The sequence below is a fragment of the Leuciscus leuciscus genome (genome assembly GCF_965113295.1).
Source record: "Leuciscus leuciscus genome assembly, chromosome: 21".
NCBI classification, from domain to species: Eukaryota; Metazoa; Chordata; class Actinopteri; order Cypriniformes; family Leuciscidae; genus Leuciscus; species Leuciscus leuciscus.
Window position 1 is genome coordinate 6,427,689 of NC_138745.1, and position 23,810 is coordinate 6,451,498.

General features: G+C 39.0%; 1 protein-coding gene across 2 annotated transcripts; it reads left to right on the top strand.

The window, feature by feature from the left end:
* Positions 1 to 203: 203 nt before the first annotated feature.
* kansl1a (KAT8 regulatory NSL complex subunit 1a) lies at positions 204 to 22,749 on the top strand. Of its 2 annotated transcripts, none has more exons than XM_082151488.1 (14): positions 204 to 1,259; positions 4,371 to 5,761; positions 14,933 to 15,074; positions 15,250 to 15,404; positions 15,891 to 16,023; positions 16,128 to 16,299; positions 17,164 to 17,361; positions 17,444 to 17,608; positions 18,460 to 18,590; positions 19,688 to 19,806; positions 19,900 to 19,957; positions 20,052 to 20,164; positions 20,241 to 20,493; positions 21,491 to 22,749. In XM_082151488.1, exons 2-14 carry the CDS (start codon positions 4,419 to 4,421, stop codon positions 21,641 to 21,643), a joined length of 3,135 nt encoding a protein of 1,044 aa, XP_082007614.1. In that variant the 5' UTR covers positions 204 to 1,259; positions 4,371 to 4,418; the 3' UTR covers positions 21,644 to 22,749. The 2 variants fall into 2 exon arrangements, with proteins under 2 accessions (XP_082007614.1, XP_082007613.1); XM_082151487.1 differs by having other exon boundaries at positions 206 to 1,259; positions 15,888 to 16,023.
* The last annotated feature ends 1,061 nt before the right edge of the window (positions 22,750 to 23,810 follow it).

Genomic DNA, 23,810 nt, shown 5'->3' on the forward strand with positions numbered 1-23,810 from the left:
AACAAACAAACAAAAAAACAGTAATATTGTGAAATATTTTTACAATTTAAAATAAGGGTTTTCTATTTGATTATAGGCTATTTTAAAATATAATTTATTTCTGTAATGCAAAGCTGAATTGAGTCTTCAGTGTCACATGATCCCTCAGAAATCATTCTAATAAGCTGATTTATTATTAATCTAGGAAACAGTTACTTTTTTTTAATAACCTGTGATACTTTTTGGTTCCCCAAAAATATTAAGCAGCACAACTGTTTCCAACATTGATAATAACCGAGTATCAAATCATCATATTAGAATGATTTCTGAGGGATCATGTGACACTGAAGACTGGAGTAATGGCTGATGAAAATTCAGCTTTGCATTACAGAAATAAATTATATTTTAAAGTATATTCAAACAGAAAACCATCATTTTAAATTGTAATAATATTTCACAATATTGCTGTTTTTTCCAGAATTTTTTATCAAATAAATATAGGCTGGATGAGCATAAGAGACTTCTTTCAAAAACATTAACAATAATACTGTTTACAAACTTTTAACCGGTACTGTGATTTTTTTTTTTTTTTTTTTTTTTTTGTGAGTATTGTATTTATACTCAATGTCTTTGCGCAACAAATATATTCCACATACCAAAAACAACAACATTGAAATACCACATGTTTTTCCTAAACACAACCTCCTCAGTCCACTCGCAGTCCCCCTCTAGTGGCCAGTCGCGGCGCTGCGGCTCTGCGGTCACTCTAGCGGCGGGCGTGAGAATGTCTCCCGCCTACAGGCTCTCTCGCTACACGCTCTGCATCTGTATTTGTCAGGCTCAAATCCAAGGGAGACGAACGAGGCGCCATCTTTCGTGCGTTTCTCCCTCCAACGATGAGAAAATGATCTCGAAACCGGTGGTCTATGACACCTCAAATCTGTAAATAAAGGCGTATATGAAAAGAATTCGTATCTGAGCAAACAATCGATTCATAATATACAACAAAATATATATATTTGCTATCCATAATCCACTGAAGGGGACAGCAGCAGCAAGGTGTTGTCTAGTATCGCCCATTTCGTGATTCCGGAGCCGATAACGAAAAGGGGTCCTGAAACCGGGTTGTTTTTCACGAAGCGGACACGGATATGGCACAGGCGGCGGGGTTGCCTGACCAAACGGCTTATTTTGTGCTTTGGTGACATTATTGTGCTATTAAAGCCAAAGGTCGGTGGAATAGTTGCCGAAATTCCCTCGGATCGCGCGCCCGTCACGTGGTAGGTTCCTCCTTTTTCTTTGTTAGTGGACGATCTCGAGCAGCAACACTTATGTTACATAAACCTAATCCTGCACACATATCTTAGCTTCCTGTTTAACTCCTTTTATACCATTAACTGTTGTATTTGCAAGAATAATATGCACAGTTTTATTTATGCGGCGTTGAAAGCTTGTATGGTCGCTTCTTGTTCCTTTAAAACGGATTACTCTCTAGTACTTTGTCATGCAATAAACTCACACGTGTTCTTTTGTATTATTTATTTCCCATTTTAAGTGTAAGGGACGCATATATCCTCCCCTTTTTTGCTGCTACTACAACACGCGGCCTCATTTTTCTACTAAACTTATCAGTTTAAAGCCGGCTCTGTTTCAAATTGGTGGTTAAAATGACTTGCATAACGTAATCAAGGCCGTTTGAGAGCATATTAATGCTCCTGCTTTCTGTACGGTGCTTGAGAGATATTCAGGCATGCATTAAAATCAACTTTAGCCCTTTTGCAGTGTATTTTATGAGCATCTACGTCGAGTCTAAGCTGAAATGCTATTTAATTTATGCACGGAAGTGGTGTGAATGTTCATGTGGTGTGTTCAGCGGAAAATTAGACTTGTGCGTTTTGGTTGTAATAAGCAAGACATGCATTCGTGTGTGAGCTTTCATCAACGAATTTAACTTTAATTTAATACACATTCCTCATTTATGGCGATCTCAAGTGTTTATTATTCTTATATTCCCTGTATAATTTTTTTCTGGAGGAGCTCGCTTGTTATCGCAGTCATGCTAAAATCCCGCATTTATTAGATTTTATTTGAAATTACTCGCGCGAACACAGACTCGTGGGCTCTGTAAGGTACGCTCGCTTCGCCCCTTCCTTTGTTAAACCTTAACCGGATTTGTCATGTTTACTACATTGACATATTAACCTAGTTAGGATCTTCAAACGCGATAACTGCCGGATAATACACACGGAATGGCGTTTTGTTTGAAGGTTTATAGATGAAAGGTGCTCTCGGTAATTTGCTGCTAATAATAAAAAAAAAAATGACTTGTTCACTTTTGAGAAATATTATTAAAACATCAGTGTTCTAGAAAAAGCTGTTTAATTCTACATAGCGCGGGGTCGCCCCCTCATGGGCACCACCATGTTGACATCACATGACCACCAGCCCATTTCATGCCATGTCATGGAATTGAACGAGTTACTAAAAATATTAGCTTTAGTAATAATATTACGTTTTTTTTTGTTTGTTTTTTTATCTGAGAGAGACACATGAAAATAAACAGCTTTTGTGTAAATCTGCAGCAGTTGGTAATTTGTTTAAACAAATATCATTTATCACCACTGGTAGATCGAATAAAAGCTAGCTTAACTTCACAAAAAACTTATTTTGAGTGTACTTCTCATCTGAGACTGCTGCAAAGTAAGATCATGACATATTAGTAAAATCCTTCAGCCTCTTCTGTCATGTCAGTATACTTCCTTTGATAATGTACAGGCTATTAATTTAATTATGAAGCAACACTGACATGCTTTATTAGCAGTGAAATGTTATAATGCTAATGTTGAGTTATGGTATTTGTAAGGCAGTAATTCATGAGCAGAACCTTCTACATGTACTCATGGAGAGATAGTCTCTTATCTGTTGAGGCCTAAAGGCATATCCCTAATTCCGTTGACACAGATGGTCTGCTGAGGAGGAGGGGACAATGAGGAGGCTTGCTCTTACATAAGCCTGAATAGAGTAGGTCTTTCCATACTAATGACTATGATAATGGTCCCCTCTCTGTTGAGGTCCGTGAGTTTATTAAGGTGAAGAGCATCAGGGCAAATAAATTAAATTTGAAGAAGTGCTGTTAAAACAGAGTCCTGTTTGTGTTCATTCACTCTGTTATCTCTAGTTATCTTCTGGCCTGTATTTATTTTAATTTATCCGGTGTATTGAGACTAACATTTTTGTTCAAAGCCAAAATGGCATCACAATTGACCCAATTAATGTACTTTCCTGTTTTTTTTTTATTGTTTGTTTGTTAATGGTTCAACAGTGCATGTTGTTCCAAGGTGTTTCCCTCAAAAACTATTTCCCTATTTCAAAAGCTAATCTTGTTGGGACTAGGCCTATTGGACAGAGGCCTCAGTTATGTTTCGGGTATTTTCCTCATGAATGCCTCCGAAATCTGAGGCTTAAAAATAAGTCCGGTTGTAAGAAAACCTTTAGATAGGAAAACCCCTTATACAATTCATTTCTGGGGGGAGGTCATATCCATTAATGTACTATTTCAAACATAACGAGGCAGATAAAAAGAACTGCATTGGGTTGGAAACTATTTTCTATGTGATTCTTTTAAGTATTACACATTAAGTGGACTAAATAGCTTGTCTCTCCAGCAGGTTATTATTAAATTTTAATGAATTTTGAAGAAAGAATATCGTCCAGAGATTGCAATTGGGTTTCAGGTACATTACTCACGAAAGCCTCCACAATTTCAGGCACAAAATGAGGTCTCGAAACTCTGCGCCTTATAAGAAAACCGCCTGGATGAGAATTTGTATTAATAATGTCACACAATTCATGTGGATAAATGGAGATTCAAGCCCCACTCATTGAATATCCATTTTTAGTCATAAATATGCAGATTACAGAAGTGCAATGAGTTTGTCAAACCGCTCGAGTATTTTCTGGAGAAGTTTTAGAAATGAAATGGACTTATTTAAATAGCTTGTGTCTCCAGCAGGTTATTATTAAGGATTAATGACTTGATGTTAAATGCATCCATTATAGAGGTATTCATGATGTACATTAAAATGTATTATATATTTTCATATATAACTAATGTAAAATGCATTATGATATTTGCCGATTCTTGTTACATCTGAAATTGTTTGTTTTTAACTCATACTTTCTAAAGGTGTGTTCAGTGAATAGTATTATAATTATAATTTATACAGTTATTCATGAGACCATACAATGCATCATAAGGTTCATTACAAGGCACAATTAAGGCATCATATATAAAGGCTTTAAGTAAAGTGTTATCAACAACTCTTGTGATTTATGTCTCAAAATATTCTGCATATTAGCGGTCTCCTAAATGTGTTGTTCTTCCTTTGCAGCCAGGCTGTGCAGGTGGGCTGGAGTGAAGGTTTGGAGGTGCAGGCTGCATGGCTGCGATGGCGCCCGCTCTGACTGACGCCCCAGCCGAAGCCCGCCACATCCGCTTCAAACTCGCCTCTCCCTCGTCCACCCTGTCCCCCGGCAGCACAGAGAATAACAGCAACGCCAGCAACATCCTCATCTCCGACTCCGTCTCGGACTCTGCCGGCGCCCACAGCAACGGCAAGTGTCACGTCAACGCCGACGACGGACAGAACTTCACCCATTACCACAACGTCAAGGGTCAGGAGCAGGATCCCCTGTCGAAAGCCCCATCTCTGGGCAAACTGGCACCGTACTTGTGCTCTGATGTCACATCATTGCCCTCGTCCATCAAAGTCAAGGAGTCACTGAAGCTGCAAGGTGTCCTCAAGCAGTCGGTGCTAAAGAGCCACGGCCTGCTGAGCGGCTCCATATTCCCTAGCGCTGCTGCTGGCAGCGACTTCTTGCTGAGAAAGCGTCACGCCCTCGAGCTGACTGGAGGACAACTGAAGAGCCTTGTCAACGGTGGCGGAGCTGGGAGTACCATGGTGCCTGTGAACGGACTCTCTAAGAAAGTGGCCGTACCCAGTGCTGCCGTGGCTGAGAAAGGCAGTGTGGCCACAGTGAACGGAGACAGCAACCAGCCTTCCACCAACGGGGAAGCGCTGTTATCCGTGTCCTCAAAGTCCGTCGGTACCTTCACAGCCAGCGGACAGAACGGTGATGTGAAGCCACAACAGAATTTGACACCAAGCATTCAAGGTGTGTCATCACATAGGGAGCTCACTGCTTTGTCTGAGGTTAAAGCAGAACTGGAGAGTCCCGTTGGTGGAATGGTTGTCGAAGCAAACAGTAGCAATATTGTTGGCTTTGACAACTGTCCCTCGTCCCTTAGCTCTTCCCCTGTCCATGACGACTCAACCCTACCAACACCCAACCTGGAGGCTCTGCTCAGGGATCGGGTTCAACAGAGCCAACACAGGCAAACGGACATCGAAAGCCGCCTGCTGCGTCTGCGCAAGCGTCTGCAGGTGGTGCAAGCCAAACAGGTGGAGCGGCATTTCAAACAGCAACTCTCTGGTTTTCTGGAGCGCACTCTGACCCCGACAGCTAGCCGTAGGGCGGAGCCAGGGGCATGGAGAGGGCCTCGTGCTTCCGTGGACACACACGCACATAATTTGAGTCGGTTTTTGAAGGGTGGCAGGGTGGCCTCGGAACTGGAGCGACTGCATCTCAGCGGCACCACACATTTGCTCGCGACGGAGACTCAGTTTGACTCGGACGCCACAGAGAGCAGTTCAGGAGGAGACAGCGACGTCGAGGAGGAGGAGCTTGTCAGGGTGGATGTGGACCAGTGTCATATTAAACTGTAAGTCAAATGTTTGTTTTCAGAAAGAGCCTACTTTTAAAGTCAGCATGAAATGGAAATTTCACCCTATGCGTGTTGTAGATCTTATTGTGAACTATTCATTTTTACTTTAGAGTCTCGCCCACACATCTCAAAATACAATCAACAACAAGTCCATGCCCTACATTGTGTCTTTTTCGATAATACGTTGCACTCAGATGTATGTCACAACACTGAAGAAAAAATCCTAGTAAAAGGCTCTGTTCTAAAACCAAGTGAGCCCCCTTGTTTCGTTCTGCGTACATATGCGGTTTTGAAACTGATTTTGTTTAGATCATTGCACTATTTTATCCGTTTTTTAGGTATTTAATGATTTTGATTTGTAACATTCCTTTGCATTCCTGGATTTTTCACTGATTCATGTCACTAGTCTTTCTTGAATTTCCTTTGGAACAAGGCTGTTAGTTGTGTCCCAAATGACGTACTGTGCACTATGTACTTATACTATGCACTGTGTTCTCGAGTGTATTAATTTGATAAAAACGCTGCATAAGAACAGCTGCGATTGTTAAGTGCATAAAGTGTCCAACATTCCACATGTTATTTTTTCAGTTTCATGTGCATTTTTTCTTTTGGGAATTTTCAGTCTGAACACATTAGTCACTCTATATATTCTACTAAATGGTATAAAACAGTGCACAATTCACCTTTTGAATTAGTCTCATCAAACCATTGTAACTTCATTGCTATCACAAAGCAGGCACATTACATGTGGGCTTTTCACGGGAGTCCCAAGGGAGCGTAGGGGCATGTTTGTGACTGTAGGCTTGTGTGTTCATGTCCTGAACCTTGTAGAGAGTCACTGTTAATTTCCCCTCCGACCTTGTTTGTACAGTGAGATCATAGATCTTGTTGTCATAATGCAGTCTAGTCTGAAGTCATTTGGGCTGTCCTCCTCGGCTGTGGACTTGTTTAAAAACTTAAGCAAGGTTAAATTTCCTGCTCGGCCCCCGAGGGAGAGTCTGGTTCATCGTAGGTGAAAATAGAGGGGGTGAAACGGAGAACCCTGATGTTTGGGTTAGTGTTGAAATCAAAGTAAACCACAGGTGATGAATAAAAAATAAAAAAATACGTTTCACTTTCATGTGTAATTTTTGTTCATACTTCCTGTTTGCTTATGCATATATACAGACAAGTGCACAGAATAACAGTTTAGGTATTGTGAGCTCTGCCTAACAGAAGCACACACATTTCAGACCAGTTGTGTTGGAAAATTGGGAAATATATATATATTCAAATATTTGTGCTCAAATCCTGTTGCTTTGCAGATCAGCCCAACGAGCATTTAGATTAATTTTGATCATATTTGATCTGATTAAATATTTAGGGAAATAAATAACGTAGGAAGCGGATTGAAACCGATGTTAGATTTTTTTAGTTTGATTTATTAATGGAAGCTGTTTTAAAAGGAGCCGTTTAGTAGCTTGCTAACGAGTTGGCTTTACACCTTTGACCTAAATAATCAGGCATCCGTGAATGCAGATTTTGGATGTTAAATTTGAACTCACTGAAACATGCCCCAGTTTCACTGAACAGCATGATCACATGTGCCTGAATCTGTTCCTGGTGTGTGTTTGCTGGCTGAACGCATGATGATCCTGCTCTAAATAAGTGTTTGTGTTCATGGTTGTTGATTTTCAGTGCCGTTTCATCATTTGCAAGCAACGTTCTCTTACTAATCTGTCTGGGCACATGCTTTTGACATCACAGTGTGACGGTTGGGAAATTGGAGTATGAGGAACTGCTGCTTGTTGACCTCTGACTGCAGTTAAATCAAGATGAATTTAAACTTTGTACATCCAAGGACATTGATCCCAAACACCCACACTTATAATTGGAAACTTTTAATGGAACACAGCTGCTATGCAAATAGTAGATTTACTATCACTGCAATTAAAGACCACTTTAATCCACCAAGAGCTGAAGTGAATGCTGTTTAGTGCTCTACAGAGATGATCTTCCATTTACTGAAAAATTGCTCACAAAAAAAAAGTTGTCTATTTTCCTTTGAGTATGTTGACAGATGGTGGAATGTTTATTGGCTTATGATGATAATAGTGTGGGTGAATCTCACAAAGGCATGCCCAGGTCATGTTTCACTTCAAAATCAAAAAGAAAGAAATAGGCTAGCCTAACTTTTTTGCATATTTTACATAAAGTTTGTGGTCATTATGATTTAAAGGGATAGTTCACCCAAAAATGTAAATTGCCATCATTTACTCACCCTCATGTCGTTCCAAACCAGTATGACTTTTTTTGTTTCTTATGTGGAACAAAATTATTTTGAAAAATGTCTCTTTTTTTTTTTTGGTCCATACAATGGAAGTTATTGGTCACCAAAACTGTTTGTCAGCACTCTTATGCAGAAGAAAGAACATCATACAGGTTTGGAACAACATTTTCATACAGAAATATAGTAGGCTACTGTACGATTAATCATATCGCAATCACGATGTCAAGCCTATACGATTAAATGACGCAAAATGCTGCGATTTTATAGAATAAATAAATTTGGGCTGTCAACGTTATATTTGATCAAATATTTAACGCAATCAACGCAGCATCCGTTAATTGTTGTCGATGACGCGCTGCCTGTGAATGTCTGACTGCAGTGTATCGTGCGCACAGACAACACGCCAGAATACAGTTCTCTTTCGCGCTTGAACGAACAATAACACACACAATCATACCAAAATGTCCGTTTTGTTGAGTATCTTCATAACATAAGAGCAGTCTTATGATGAACGTGAAGAGTTGTTAGAGAATGAGTCGCGTGTGAGACCCGCGGCTGCTCTTAAAGGGACAGCAGCCAATAAAGCTTTCTGTCAGTAAAGTTCATCAAAGAACAAAGGGAACAGAGAAAATGACTCACTGCTCTTGACTAAAGAACTTTTGTAGATTTAATAAGGATTATTATATATTTAATTTATAATTTTTGCAGTTTGATAACTTTTTTTCAATTTCTGTATACGCCCTACCTGTTAGACAGCAAGGGCACAGGTAAATATTATTTTATACTGTTTTGCTATTGAAACAATAACAAGTTTGCAGTAATGCAAAGATGTCACTATTTCATTTTTAATTTTTTTTTTTAATTTTTTTAATTTGAAAACACTGCATTTAGTTCTTGTTGCTAGTTTGAGTTGAGAAATACACATTTCAGCATTATCAGTAATCTGTGTGTGCATTTCACTTGAGAACCAAGCAAGTTGACTCTTGAAACCATTTGTTTATTATATCGCAATCGCAATATTGACCTCATTAATCGCAATATGACATTTTCCCCAAATCATGCAGGCCTACAGAAATACTGTATTGCATGATTTCATTTATGGTGTATAAAGAAATTGAGTGGTTGTGAAATATAACCCCACACATACTCTTATCATGAGATTCACACATAAATGTGAGAAAAAGACAAGACAAGAAGTGCCTTTTTTTGTTCTGATAAAGACGAGTATCAGTGTATTTGTTTGTGTTACGATCCAGATAAACTTTGTGGTTGTCATGTTTATTGGTATTGTGTTTACATTTATGAAAATATTTCCGTCTTACATCCACAAATCTGCTGTTGGCCTTTGACAGGAGCTGATATATCTTTTGGGGATATGATGTTTGGAAATGTAACCCATCATAAACACCCGTCATTTTGTCAGGGCTTTTATGATTTTCCTTTTTTCCTGTTCTTTCTGTCATGTCTTTATCTCTCTCATTGTAGAATCCTCCTTCACTATTGTCTGTTATGTTCTCCTCCCATTCCCGCTGTCTGAGCCGAGCCCACTCGTGTTACGTAACTTTTTCCTCTCTCACTTTTTCAGGCGCTCTCTTTTTCCACTTGCATTCCTCCACCCCTTTTCACCATTTCCCCCCCCATAATTCCTCTGCGTTTCTCTGCCAAGCCTAACCACCTCACATTCTTTTCTTTTTATCCCCTCTTTCTTTCTCTCCATCCATCTGTTCCATTCTTGCTTTCGTCCTTGTGCATGTTTTTGCGTCATTACTCAAATATTACAGCTGTGCTTTCGACCCCGATGCTTACATTTTGTCAGATTTGTTATATATAGCCCTCGTTCTACAAACCTATGCTCACAGCTTGGACTGCACAATTTGAAGGGAAAAAAATCTAATTTATCTAAATCGTTTTTACCCTGAAAAAAAAGTTGATTTGCAATTTAAAATGCAATCAAAAATATTCCTGGTTTGCTGTGCTTTTTAGTTGGGTAAGGTTGCTCTATTTGTATATAGCCATTTTCAAAATCAATTTTCAATATTATTGTTATAATTTTGACTATACTAAATAATAATATAGCTAAACATTTCTAAATAAAATTACAAAATAATAATTATTACTTTTTTAATATTTTACTGGAAAATAATTTTAATAATAATAATTAGAATTTACATTACAACTGTAAAATTACAATAATAATATTTATTTCTGTCTTAATTCCTTCATTTTCAAATGTTAAACCATCTATTTTGACAGAAAACTGCAAGGAGCTCTTAAAAAGATAGTCTTGCAAGTCTTGTTTAAACTAGTACAAATAGATTGTTATAACTTTATAATAAATATATTTTAGACAGTGTTTAGTGTGTGTGTGTGTGTGTGTGTCGAGGGCCTGTAAATGTTCAGCTCATGTACACATGTACACTAGTACTTTGTTTAAAATAGAGATAACGATTCTCTCTTGATGCGGAATAGACTACTAAACAAAACAGTCTATTAAAAAAAAAATTTAATTAATTATTTTTTAAAAATCAGTTTTGAATGAATGATTCGATGACTCTCTCCTGAAGACTTCACTTTTTCATTACTGGATGAATCAGCGAACGAATCTCTTGAATAATTCAATGACAAATAACTTTTTACAATCACTTGTCGCCAGCTAATGGTGTAATTGATACAATCCAAATTTAAAGTGTTGAGTTGGTTTCAAAAGGTGATTTATTCTAATTTTGATCACTACCATAGATATCAGTGCTTATATCTGAACTATAAACGTTTATCCCAGTAACCCTGTGATGATATGAATTATTGTAAGACAGAAATGATACGGTTGGTTGAAAAGACTGAAGCTTATAAGTTACCTATGATAACTGCTTCCTCTCTGGGTCAGCGCAGCGACAGCGTGAACACAGATTTTAATGTTCCGCTGTGATTTTTAAAGACTTAATCGAAATATCTGAATCATTGATATTTAGGAATAAAATTGTGTGGGTGTTTGAATCGAGATTGTGATCTTTTAATTATTAATCGTGCAGCTCTATCGCGTACGCTAAGCATTCATGTCAAAACTGATTCTGTATTCTTCAAGGTTTAGATTTCTTTATAAAATCACGTTCCAGAATGCACTGCGCAGAGCTCAATAAAAATGCAGACAAAGCAAAAATATACTTGATAATCAATGAAAATGTATTAGTTAATATAGTTCTGTGCAATTTTAAAATGGACTATTTTAGCCCAGGTTTTGTGTTAGCTTTGCAAGATGCAATTTTAAAACTATTTTATTCAGGTTTTATTTCAGTTAGCAAACTCCTTAAAAGGCAACTGCCTATAGCAGTAGAAAGCAGAAAAGCTCACTAAACTCACTAGTTACAGAGCAGAAATTCATCCCTCCCTGTTATAACTGCTTTCATTCTCGCTTTAACCTAAAATACTGTGTAACCCTGGATCTGTATGAGTGAAAAATAACAGACAGGCCTCCATATAAAACAGTTTGATGAGCCAGCTGGTATTTATCTGTGTTTTGGTTCATCCAGTCTCTTTGTCTCACAGTCTGAAATCCAAGAACAAAGGCAGGAGAACATTCATGCTAAATGACTCTGTCTTTGTACTCCCTCCATCAGCCCAATGTGATTTATGAAACACAATTACGAGATGATTCACTTCACAGCAGGCACAGCGAGGGAGGACGACTCCTTTGTTGTTGCCCTCCCCGTCGTCCAAACGCACACGTCCACGTGAGGAAGAGTAGATCGACCAATGACAACAATCAAGTAATTGTTATATAGTGAATAATCATGGTTAAAGGGGCAATCACACTACACTTTTCGTTCCTTTGACTTCCATTCATTTGCATGTAAATGCGGGTGATAGGAAAGCGAGTTTCGCTGCGTTCCAAAGTTCAAGTTTTGTGAACATTGACAGCAAATTTGTACATGGGAAGATGTATGACCAATAGAAGACTGATCCGTCTCGGCTTGACCTCTTATGCCGGGTTGTGTAGCCTCAATGTTTTTGTCTGTTAAAATAGTCGCTGTCAGATCATGCAATCTTGACTCGCGTCGTGGACAAGAAACGTCAGACTACACATTGCTTCCCGACCAATCATAACTTTCTGTCTTTAATGGCGCGCGTGATGTCGTCGAAGCTACAAACACTGGCTACTGAAGCTGCGTGTTAGCTTAATGCTAATTCCGCTGCTCACTGGGTTGCTGTAGTGCCTCCGCTATTGTTTGTCATCATTTATCTTTTTTCACTCTGTCGTGGTCGTCCCTCGAGAGAACCTAAATCATAAATGCAGGAGTGTTGTTGCCATAGCTAACAATATTAACAATTCCACCTAGCAGCACCACTACCATCGGCTTTCTTTTCTTATACCACCATGTTTGAAAGCTTCTGTGCCCCTATTTGTCAAAACAGATTTGAAGGAACCCCTTATGGAAGACCAAAAAAAATGTCCACTATGACATACTATAATTAAACAATTGATTATTGTATCCGAATGCCCATTGTTATTTACGAATCACCTCGACACCCTACGTCAAACGCATCGTGCCAAAATCAGGCTCATATCGTGTAGTCTGAACCCGGCATTAGTTGAAACAAAAGAAATTTGTAGGGTTGCCGTAAAGTGGAGTAGAGTGTATTTTTACCTTCTGGACGTATTATAGGTTGAATCATGTTTTCCTTCGAAATTTTGAATGCTCAAAGTTTAGTGTGGCACCTTTTAAATGGGCTACAGTCAATAAGCATGAATAATTCAGTCACTTTATTCAGAGCAGGACTCAATGTAGGCCTGGCTTTTGAAATTATGCTACATGGAAGTGATAATGTACAGTCAGTTGATAATTAACATAAAATAAATGTTATGTGATCATCTGACTGTACATCATCCCATTTTTTTTTTACATGTTAATTTATGAAATAAATAGATGTTAATGATGTTTAAATTGGTGGATTTTGTGTGGAGAAAAAATCTACAGTCATTATAAAGTCATTCTACAAAAACATTCGACCTCAGGTCAGAACAGAGTCATATTTTTGATTATCCCGTGTGTGCCGGTGGTTCACAGGGCTCAACGGTGCACATGTAAATTTCCACTCCATTTATCTTTCTTACAGCGAGTTGCCGGATTCCACGTGGGCAAATACGACCGTATGAGGCGGCGCTCATACTGAGGCATTAAGCAGTGGGAATGTGCTGAGAGGGACATTTACCATGAGATGCTGGTGTTCTTTTGTGTAGGAGTGTACTGATCACACTACAGGAGTGTCATGAAACCCTGATAGACCAGAATGCACAGCCAGTGTCATGTTTGTAGTCACAATACTAGCCATACACCTTCTCGAGAACGTTCTCTTTCAAATGTTGACTATCTCGCACTACACAGATTTTTGCCCAATGACTTGACCTCCCCCTAAGCTATTAAACCTTCCAACTAGCAATGGCAAATCATGGGTTGTAATAATGTAATGTTATATAAACGGGTAGATGCACACAATGGTTAAAAGAATGAAATTTTGGATTGTTGTCTAGTGCGGTCACGCTCACATGACTCTGCAGTGTTGCGTCGCCATGAGAGTTGATCATTTTCTATGCATTTTTTAAAGCCTTGCCAGTTTAGACCATTCAAGCACAATAAGATAAATTCAAACAGAATTCAATTTGGCACTTGCAAGCCGATCTGACAGACGTTTAAAGGTATAGCGGAGGATTTTTTTACGTCCGGGTGGATCACCTATACTATTGGTCCTCCTAATTGTCAATCATTCTGGTGAATCAATCAAACTTATTCAAAAAGTGGAGAGGGCGGGTCTTACCTAAAATTCGGAAAGATCCTCCACTATACCTTTAAGTTATGAATTTTTCTTTTTTGCTGTTTATTGTGCTTATCTTTGTGAGTATTGCACTGTTTATGAAAATGGCTGTTTTGGCGAGTATTCGTGTGAACAGTCATAAACAATTGGGATGTGTACCAGTATATTGGATCTGTGTATGATAGGGTCTCAAAGTGACAGAAGCCTCATACCTGTTGCTGTCTCTTTAACGTTAACCAAACAACAAAAGAAAAATATAAAATCACTCTGCTCTTGACTTTAGTAAGAATCATTGTGTATTCAATTCACACCATGGAGACTATTTAACATTTGATTATTCAATTTCTGTAGTATTTATTCCGGCACTATGACTAGATTACTAATGTTAGATAGACCACTCTATTTAATTTTTATCTTTATTTTGTTGTATTTATTTGTCTTATTGCTTGTAATTAGGTTCTTTATTTTGATTATATTTCTGACTGTTGGTAAGCTTGAACTTACATTTGTTAGGCTAGGTTTTGGCATCATAACCTTATTTACAATAAAAATAACTATATCATGATATATATGGTTATTGTGAAAAAATATATATTTATATTTATACTAGTACAAATAGATTTTTATTTGATGATATATTTTGGTCTTGTTGTCTACCCCTGGTCTTGCGTTATTTCCATTTTCTGCCATCTCTTGGTTGCAAAGGAAGTGGTTGAAATTCAAGGTAGCGAGTGTTGTTTTGCAGGGCTGTGCCTGTGACATAAAGACTAAGACTGTTTAAAAAAGGGATGAACAGTATTGTGGTGTCTGTGCTGAATGTGTTTAACAGTGCCCTCTATGTGTTATGCATCATTATTACAGTCAAAATGATTGATTAATGTCTGTAATCTGGACCAACAGGGCTGGAAACTTTACAGAGAGTAATTTAAAGGGTTTCCTGTTTGTTTTATCTGAGTCGTCACAGGCTGTTTCTACTCAGTGAAGTAAACAGACCATGAGAACTAACCCTCTAACGACTCTCCCAGTTAGCTAAACAACTAAATGTCTAACTTAAAACGTGTTTAACCGGATTGTTCACTTTTCTCTCTCAGATGGAGAAGAGCAGAAGGCCGGTTTGCCAGGGAAAGAGCCACCATCATCAGTCACTGGACATGGCTGCAGGCTCAGATATCAGACCTGGAGTACCGCATCCGACAGCAGGTCGACATCTACCGCCAACTGCGCGCCAGCAAGGTTAGCAGACGCTTGATATCTGCTGTGTGTGTGTGTGTGAGAGAGATAGAAAGTGTTTGTGTTATAGAAAATGTATCCAGTGTCACGAATGTTGGGAATTAGTTTAATGGAAATATCTGTTTATTTAGCTGTATAAAGTAGTAGTTTTATTTTATTTTTCACATGCTCTCTGCAGGGTCCTGTGGAGCTGGGAGACTCCGCCCCTTCCTGCCAGAGAACCATAAATATAATGGAGGCTAATAAGAATGTCCTGACCTCACCAACATCACAGAATTTCACAGAATCCCAGTCTCGTTTGACCGACACATCTGAAAACGACATCTCTTTTAGGTTTGGACAAAATGCTAATATTTCATATTGTGTTGGAGTAAATATTTGAATTTACTTTTTAGTTGTTACCATATGCTAACACATTATTATAACTGGACCCAGTTTATATTGTCTTTAACTACTATGTACTAACATTTAAATTAATCGTTGTATACAATGCACTTAATGTGTAGATTAGATTAAACGCATTATAGCAGCACATACATACATATATATATATATATATATATATATATATATATATACACACACACACACATTTTATACTTTAAGTACATGCCTAACAGCTCCTTTTTAGATGGCATCTTATATAAATAGGCCCTAAAAACTTTTAACATTATTATATAACTTTAAATTAACATTATTAACCAGCCATTATTGCAGAATAAACCCAGACAGGGTAAATGCAGTGGTGTCTTGTATCACAATGGCATATTATCCATTAGCTTGGCACATACTGCATTTTACATTTTCTGATTTCAGTAGCATGGCAGAAATGTCCGACACATGTCCTTCGAGTCTGGACAGCAGCTCTACATCCGCACGAACACGCCCGATGGTGACCTGCAGAAGACGACGTCTAATCCACCCAAACACTTTCCACAATCTCAATGGCAAGGTGTGTGTGAAGCGTGTTGGTATAAATAAATGTATTAATATTCCAGGAGAACCTTTTTTGCTTATTTTAAAGTGTATCTGAAGCGAGTTTCCTCCTCTTATCAGGTTCAGAGAGCCTCGTTTTCACCTCCACTAGGATGTGAGGTCAATGGTTTGTGTGTCATGTGTGGGATTGCTCGTCCCCTCTCCAAACCAGACTTACCTTATGGTTGCCCTCTGCTGGAGAGAGTTGCACATCAAGACCACAGCATCCACCCCGTTCTGTCCATGCAATCGGGTGAGATGTAGACACACACACCCACACACACACATACCGGTACATACTTATATTAATAAAACCATTTTAAATGATTTAATATCACTATATATGGATTACATGTGTGTGTAGTGAAATAAAATAATTTAAAAACATTTTACTATATAAAATGTGACCCTGGATCACAAAACCAGTCACATGTCGCACGGGTATATTTGTGGCAATAGGCAACAATACAATGTATGGGCAAAATGATCGATTTTTCTTTTATGGCAAAAATCATTAGGCTATTAAGTAAAGATCCTGTTCCATGAAGATATTTTTTTATTTTCCTACTGTAAATATATAAAAAATATATTTTTGTGAGTGAATGCAGCACAATCGCGAACATAAATGGACAACTTTAAAGGCGATTTTTCTCAATGTTTCGATTTTTTTTGCACCCTCAGTTTCCAGATTTTCAAATAGTTGTAGGCTATCTCGGACAAATATTGTCCTATCCTTACAAACCATACATCAATGGAAAGCTTATTCAGCTTTCAGATGATGTATAAATCTCAATTAAAAAAAATTGACCCTTGTGACTGGAGTCACAAATTATAAAAAAAATACTTTAATGTGTTCTCTTTGTCAGAAATTCACGATCCACAGATTATCAATTTTATTAATTAGTTGGTGCAGTCCTAGGCCCTGTTTACTCCTGGTATTAAGATGTGTTTTGGTCTATCGGATCACAAGTAGACGAGGGAGACACATACCTGTTTACACCTGGTGTTTTAATCCGTCTCTTTTGTCTACTTTCAACCACTTCTATCCTGATTTCTTTTGTGATCTGATCGACCAAAACTCATTAATTTCTTCTTCTTCCTCTGGTTGGTCTCTCAGATGTGGCTCTCAGCTTACAGTTGCAGAAGGTGTTGAGGTCTCATTGGCAGACTCGTCCCTTTGACAGGATCAAACCGCCGAAGAAGATCTCTCTCAAACACAAGCTCTCCATCACACCACCACCACCACCATCATCATCATCATCCTTCCTCTCTAAACACAAATTCAGACTGTCAAATTCGCATGCGGCCGCAGTCCGTAAGTACACAAACATGTTGATTCTCACAGTCTCCGACAAAGCGGCCAAAGTAATTCACTTTTAATTCTCTCTCTCTGTCAGGATTGGCCCGTCACAAGAGCAGGTTGGAGAAGCTGCACAGGCAGCAGGTGGACATCTCATGTGTCCCAAAGCCGGACACACTCACACCCTGCAGGGCGGATCGTGTGCTGGTCCGGAGTCACAGCAGGAAGAGAGTCAGAGAGCTCTCTCTGGACAGAGCAGACTGTGAGTGCACTGCCCTCCATACAAAAATGACTCCAAATATGTCCTAAAGTGGTGTTATTATGCCCTTTTTTAAAGTTTTGTTTTTGGGCTCTACTAGAATAGGCTTTCATGCTTGAATGTTCAAAAAACACTTTTTTCCCCCACATATTTGACATTGTTGTCAGTCTGTCAGTAACGCTCTGTTTAGTTCCTTTCTCTGTGAAGCCCCTTCCGAACAATTCAATGTGCTCTGATTGGTTGGCTAGACTAGTGTTGTGATTGGTCAACCGCTGCGAGTGTGTGAAATGTCACTCCACTTACCAATATCACAACACACTACTAACGCAAATCAGCCAGCCATTCCCCTTGTTTTTGTGTATGCCTTGGCCGGGAATTATTTAAATGAGGAATATTGTGACATGTTTGTTCCCGGAAAACTGAAGGCTACAATAGAGGCGTTTCAGGAAGTTCAGAAATAGTCCTTACTGATATTACTGATATACTGACTCCCTTTGAAGTGACTTTGTGCTTTGTAACTTTGCAGACCTTTTTCATGCTCAAACAGCATCATTACACACTAAAGAACGTTGAAAAAACATAAACATAATAGGACCCCTTTAAATAGTCCATTCTAATTAATACTTTTAGCCATACACAACCACTGGCAGAAGCATAAAATGAGGCATGCATAAAATCTCATTTCAGTTGGATAGGGTGTACACATTAATGGAAATGAATAATAAATTAAAGATACAGGGCCAAAAAATGCACCTGTACAATTAAACTAAAACGATTACAGTTTTGATATGAAATGTTCAATAAGCACATATCAGTGTCTTACATGTGTGTATATATTTCCTTCTCTCATATAGCACCAAAAGTGATGATGGATGCAGGCAGTCCATGTCCGTCTCTGTCCAGCCTTCACTCCTCCAACACCAGTCCCTTGACCAGACAGCTCTCCCTCCCCGTTGAGAGCAGCACTCCTCTGGGAAACAGTGTGGTACGTTCATTATTTACACCCGATAGCACTCTGGAGCGTGGCACAATTCAAACTTTGGGCGACTTCGGAATGCGAAACCCAGCTTGTGGTCCTTTCCGATCCCGTCCCCCTTTCTTGCCACTATACTATCGGGGGGGGAAAGCGAGAGAGAAAAATGCAAAAAATAAATTTAAGTCTAAAAAAAGTCTTAAATTCAGTTTTATCAAAAGTTTTAATTAGGATTTAAGAGGGCTTAAATTTAGGGGCAGAAAATGCTATAGCGATCGTTTAAATGTGAACCTTCAAAACACATTCAAAGTCAAAATGTGCCACTTTCGCACGTTCTGATGATTATAATGTATTACGTTGTAGGAGATTGTAAGAGCGCAAATTTGATCTCGCTAATCTTTTTGAATGAGCAGCTGGAAGTATTAAAGCATAGATATTTCAAAATAAGATTCCCAGTGTATTTCAGGCTTGCCCTGAATTTTACATAACTTTTTTTTCTGGATATTATTGATATTTTGGTTACACAATATACAGCATCTGGCATTTCATTCAACACAAACTCTTGTGGATTCTTTCTGGGCCGCAATGTCACTGGAAGAAATGACTAAGGACATAGATTTGACTATTATCAGCAATATAATCTTTCTATTGCCTTTAGTTAAACAGATTATTATCATATCAGTAAAATACAGTATTGGTTGACCTCTAATTGGTATATAATGTATCATTTCAGTGCATATGTATGTATTGAATAAAACATGCCTTGAGAATTTTAACTATTAATTGAATGTATGGGTTTGTACTGGATGCACATAGAATAATCATTTTATTTGTGCAGGCCTTAAAAATGGTCTTTGAAAGCCTCAAATTTAATTCTGCGGAAACATTGTTAGTGAGCAGTATTGTTGTACACTTCAGTTTTGATGTGAATGTTTAGCGTATACTTGCGTCTCTAGTAAATCGTTGTTTTTCTGTCTCATCCGTTTCCTTTTCAACTGTGAAACAACAGTCCGAGCCAGTGTTGCCACCAATTTCCAGTGTGGATTTAAGGTACAGAGTAGCTGTGATCATTTTTCATTTATTACTTGCATTTTTGTTCTTTTCTACAGCCCATACGCAGGAGAAGAGGCGAGAGTCCGTTTGACATCAACAACATCGTCATTCCCATGTCAGTGGCCGCCACCACCAGAGTGGAGAAGCTTCAGTACAAGGAAATCCTCACACCCAGGTGTGTCTCCAAGTCGCTCACAATGTAATCCACTTCATAATATCTGTTATACATTATATAATGTATAAAAAAAATGTCTACTCTGTTTTTCAGATGGAGAGAAGTGGACACCTTAGCCCAACCACTGGCAGAGGAAGACGATAACATTCCGGTAAAACATCCATCTTTTTTTCTCTTCGAGCATTTCCAAATCAAGCTATTGTCGATTCTTATTAGCGATGTCACCTAATGATTCCTCTGTGTAGGTGGAGGACCTTTCAGATGCCATGTTCTCGAAACACCACCAGCCGTGTGAGGACCAGGAACGTTCTCGCTGGCGATGGACGGCTCTCGCACCCGCCAAGAGGAGATGCAGCAGGTGCTTGTCCAACTTGATTTAACCAAAGAACGGTTTTCCTGATTTTGAGTCAATAGTTAACCATATCGTTCCTCAGGTCCTATAAATCCCTGGACGGGCGAACGACACCATCAATAGTCGGAACGAACCCTTCCCAGCCCTCTTCCCCAGACGCAAGTCACTTCCACCTGCTGCAGGACTACGGGCCCGTGTCGTCCCCCCTGAGCCCACCCAGCCCCGACACGCCTTGCTCGCGGGACGCACACACACCGTACACCAGAGACACACACAGACTGCTGTACAGCGAAGACACGTGCGGCTCCACTTCAGACTGCACCTTTGAAGAGAAGGTAACATACACACGTCCTCAGGCTGTTCACTTCAACTGTGCTCAGCAGTTCAGAAATCATATTCATTTCCTCCATAGACAAATGCTTATAAAGTGAGAGATACTCTTTTGGTGTACATTCTGCCTAAAGAACAGCCTGAAATTAATCTGGATTATTCTATTGCAACAGTAAAAAAAAAAAAATCCAAAACTTTCTGGAGTTTGTCTCAACAAAACATTATTACAATTTTTCTTTGAAAATAAATGTAATTTAGTCCTGTGATCAAAGCATCATTACTCCAGTCTTCATTGTCACGTGATCCTTCAGAAATCATTCTAATATGATGATTTGCTGCTCAAGAATCGTTTCTGATTATTTTCAATGTTGAAAACATTGTGCTTCTCATATTTTAGCAGGAAACCGTGATCCTTTCAGGATTCTTAAAGTTTAAAAGAACAGCATTTATTTCAAATAGAAAACTTTTGTAACATTGATAACAGTGACAGTAAAGACATTTGTAATGTGTCCTTGCTGCTTAAAAGTATTAATTTCTTAAAAAAAAAAAAAAAAGTGTTACTGACCTCAAACTTTTGAACCGTAGTGTATGTAGTGCCGTTTATATTTTAGCTATTAGTTTTGATTCAAGACTTATAACTCTGACTTAAAAAAAAAAAATGCCTATGGAGAAAATGCATGGGAAAAGCATAGGGGTGGTGGTGGCGCAATGCATAAGACACATGCCTTTGGTGTGAGAGACCCACTGTGAGACACCAATGTGTCCCTGAGCAAGACACTTAACCCCTAGTTGCTCCAGAGGCGTGCGACCTCTGACATATATAGCAATTAATTGTAAGTCGCTTTGGATAAAAGCGTCAGCTAAATGTAAATGTAAAAAACACTCGCAGAACCAAGGGTGCTGAAAAACCGTGTGGCCCTTGTTGAGAAGCGCTGAAAATAGATTTGTCCATTGATTCGATTTCATATGCTGTTCTTAACACTCTGCGTGTTTTCCTGGCAGACGGTCCAGCCCTGGGAACTCAGGAGTTTTCCTTTGCCTGAGGACCCAGTTGTGGAGCCTGAGATGGACAAGGATGAACTGAGCTTTCCCACTGTCATCAGAGCCGACGCCCACTGCAGGGCGGAGTCAGAGAGTGACGCCTCCTCGCCGTGACGACGAACTCATTAAACCTTAAAACCACACCTCCTATGGCATTAATTGAGATAAAACTCATACTAATCAGAAAAAAAAAGAAAAAAAAGATTCTGTCGGGACTTCTGTTGTTTGATATTCAAACATCAGCCAATTATTTTCACAGTTTTTAGTGAATATTACCGAACATAGTAAAGCTAAACCTGAAAAATGAAAGAAAAATGTAAATGAGATGTATGAAAGTTGTTTCCATAAATGTTTTCATAGTCAGCTAAATATATCATTGGGACTTAGTGTGGTATTCTAACCTGTCAGGTGAACACTATGTAGTGCACTGTGTAGCAGACTTAAAGAGGGCTTGACCAAAGGGTGCCTCTCTGCTGACTTGTTATAAATGTATTCTTGTTTTGTGAAGTGAAAAACCAAAACCTGACAAAAATACTTGCCGCATTATTCTCAGTTGATGGTCGTGCACCAAGCAGAGATATTCTCCTCAGTTAAAAAGCACTTCACAGGGCGTCAATATCTTGTTCTCTTCCTCGACCCTCCCCCCTTTTCTCTTTCTTTTGAACAATTTCCCACCAGCATTTGGAGCATGCTAATGTTCATGACATCATGTATCACAATGTAATGGAAAAATTGCAAGCTCTGCAAAACAAAGCCTTTAGTTTAGATCTGACACTTCGGTCCTTAAATGTTCCTGGATCTTCTACATCATCTGTTGAGATTGTACTTTGTATTCCTTCGTAAAGGAGCCAGATGTTTCACACAGACCTGCCCTTCTCAGGTTATGGAGTTTTACGGAATCTTGTGTTAGCAAGGTGTCTGTTTTTCCTTCACTTAGTCAATGTTTCTGTGACCCCATATTAGTGTTCTTACTCAGCACTGTCGCCCCTTCGAGAATCTACTTGCTATGCAACTGGACATTATTGTTGTGGCCCTGTCTCTTTCTTTTTCATACAATCACAATGTCTTTTTTTATTTCTTTGATGTGTCTTTCTCTTCATAGCTATTTGAGACAGGTTTCATTGTAATTTGGACTGTTTCAGAAGTTAAATCATTTGCAGAAAAAAGAAAAAGAAAAACACCCTTTTGTAAATAGTACCATTAAATCAAATCAAACTCCATTCAGATTGTACGTCTCATTTGTTTGGTGTCACGCTGTCAACATGAATCAGTATTTACCCTGAAATGATTCTGACACTGTCTGCACTGGAGCGATCAGTCCGACACGACAAAAGCCAGTAGAATCCATTATTGTCTCAGCCTCAGGCCTACCCTGGTAATCCAGAGTTCTCGCGAGAGCACAAGTTGAATTTGCGTGCAGTGAGATTTTCAAATCCATGCTTGGTGCCGCCCCTCGAACTGGCAGATTTTCATTAGTCGACGCCAGACCATGAATCTCTATGATTTAGGTCTGAATTTCCAGGCTACCTCAGGCCTACTGTCCCTAAACACTCGAGGTCTTCCTACAAGTCCGCACTTTCGTGATGCAACACTGCTTTTGATCGCACTAGATCCGCATCGAGGGCGCATATCGACCGCAAAGTGGGCGCTTGCAAGCACCCTTCTAAAACCTAAAATAACAAATGGGACAGCCAACGGACTTAACACATGCACACGCGACGGCCATTGTAAGTCAACAAGACCAAAAGCGCATATGAAGTGTGCCATTTGGGACAGGGCCTCAGACGTCATGCCCACAGACCACTGGCTGAACATCACTTCAGGAGTTTCGAAGTCGTCATCTAATTGGGTGAATTCTACAGGATTTCCGGGAGATGTGTCACATTCTTTAACGTTCCGCCTGGAAACAAAGATGCTGTGATGCCAAACCCCCTAATGGAAGAAGAAAGCTGTTGTGTTTAGAACTGTGACGATGAGTGCTAATCGGGATCAACTAAATCTAAATGCTGGATTTCATTCGGTTCACACTGGATGTGGCCAAAGACTTTATATCTAGAAAGACGGTGCACTCATATATTATTATGATTGGGAGAAAGTGCAACAAGCAATATGGCGGAATAAGCCATAAATAAAAAATATACAATCATCACGTCACTGCAGCTTCCATTGCTTCCTGATGGACTGTTCTGTTTATGCTGTAATTAAAGGGATAGTTCACCCAAAATTTTTAATTCTGTCATTAATTACTCACCCTCATGTCGTTCCAAACCTGTAAGACTTT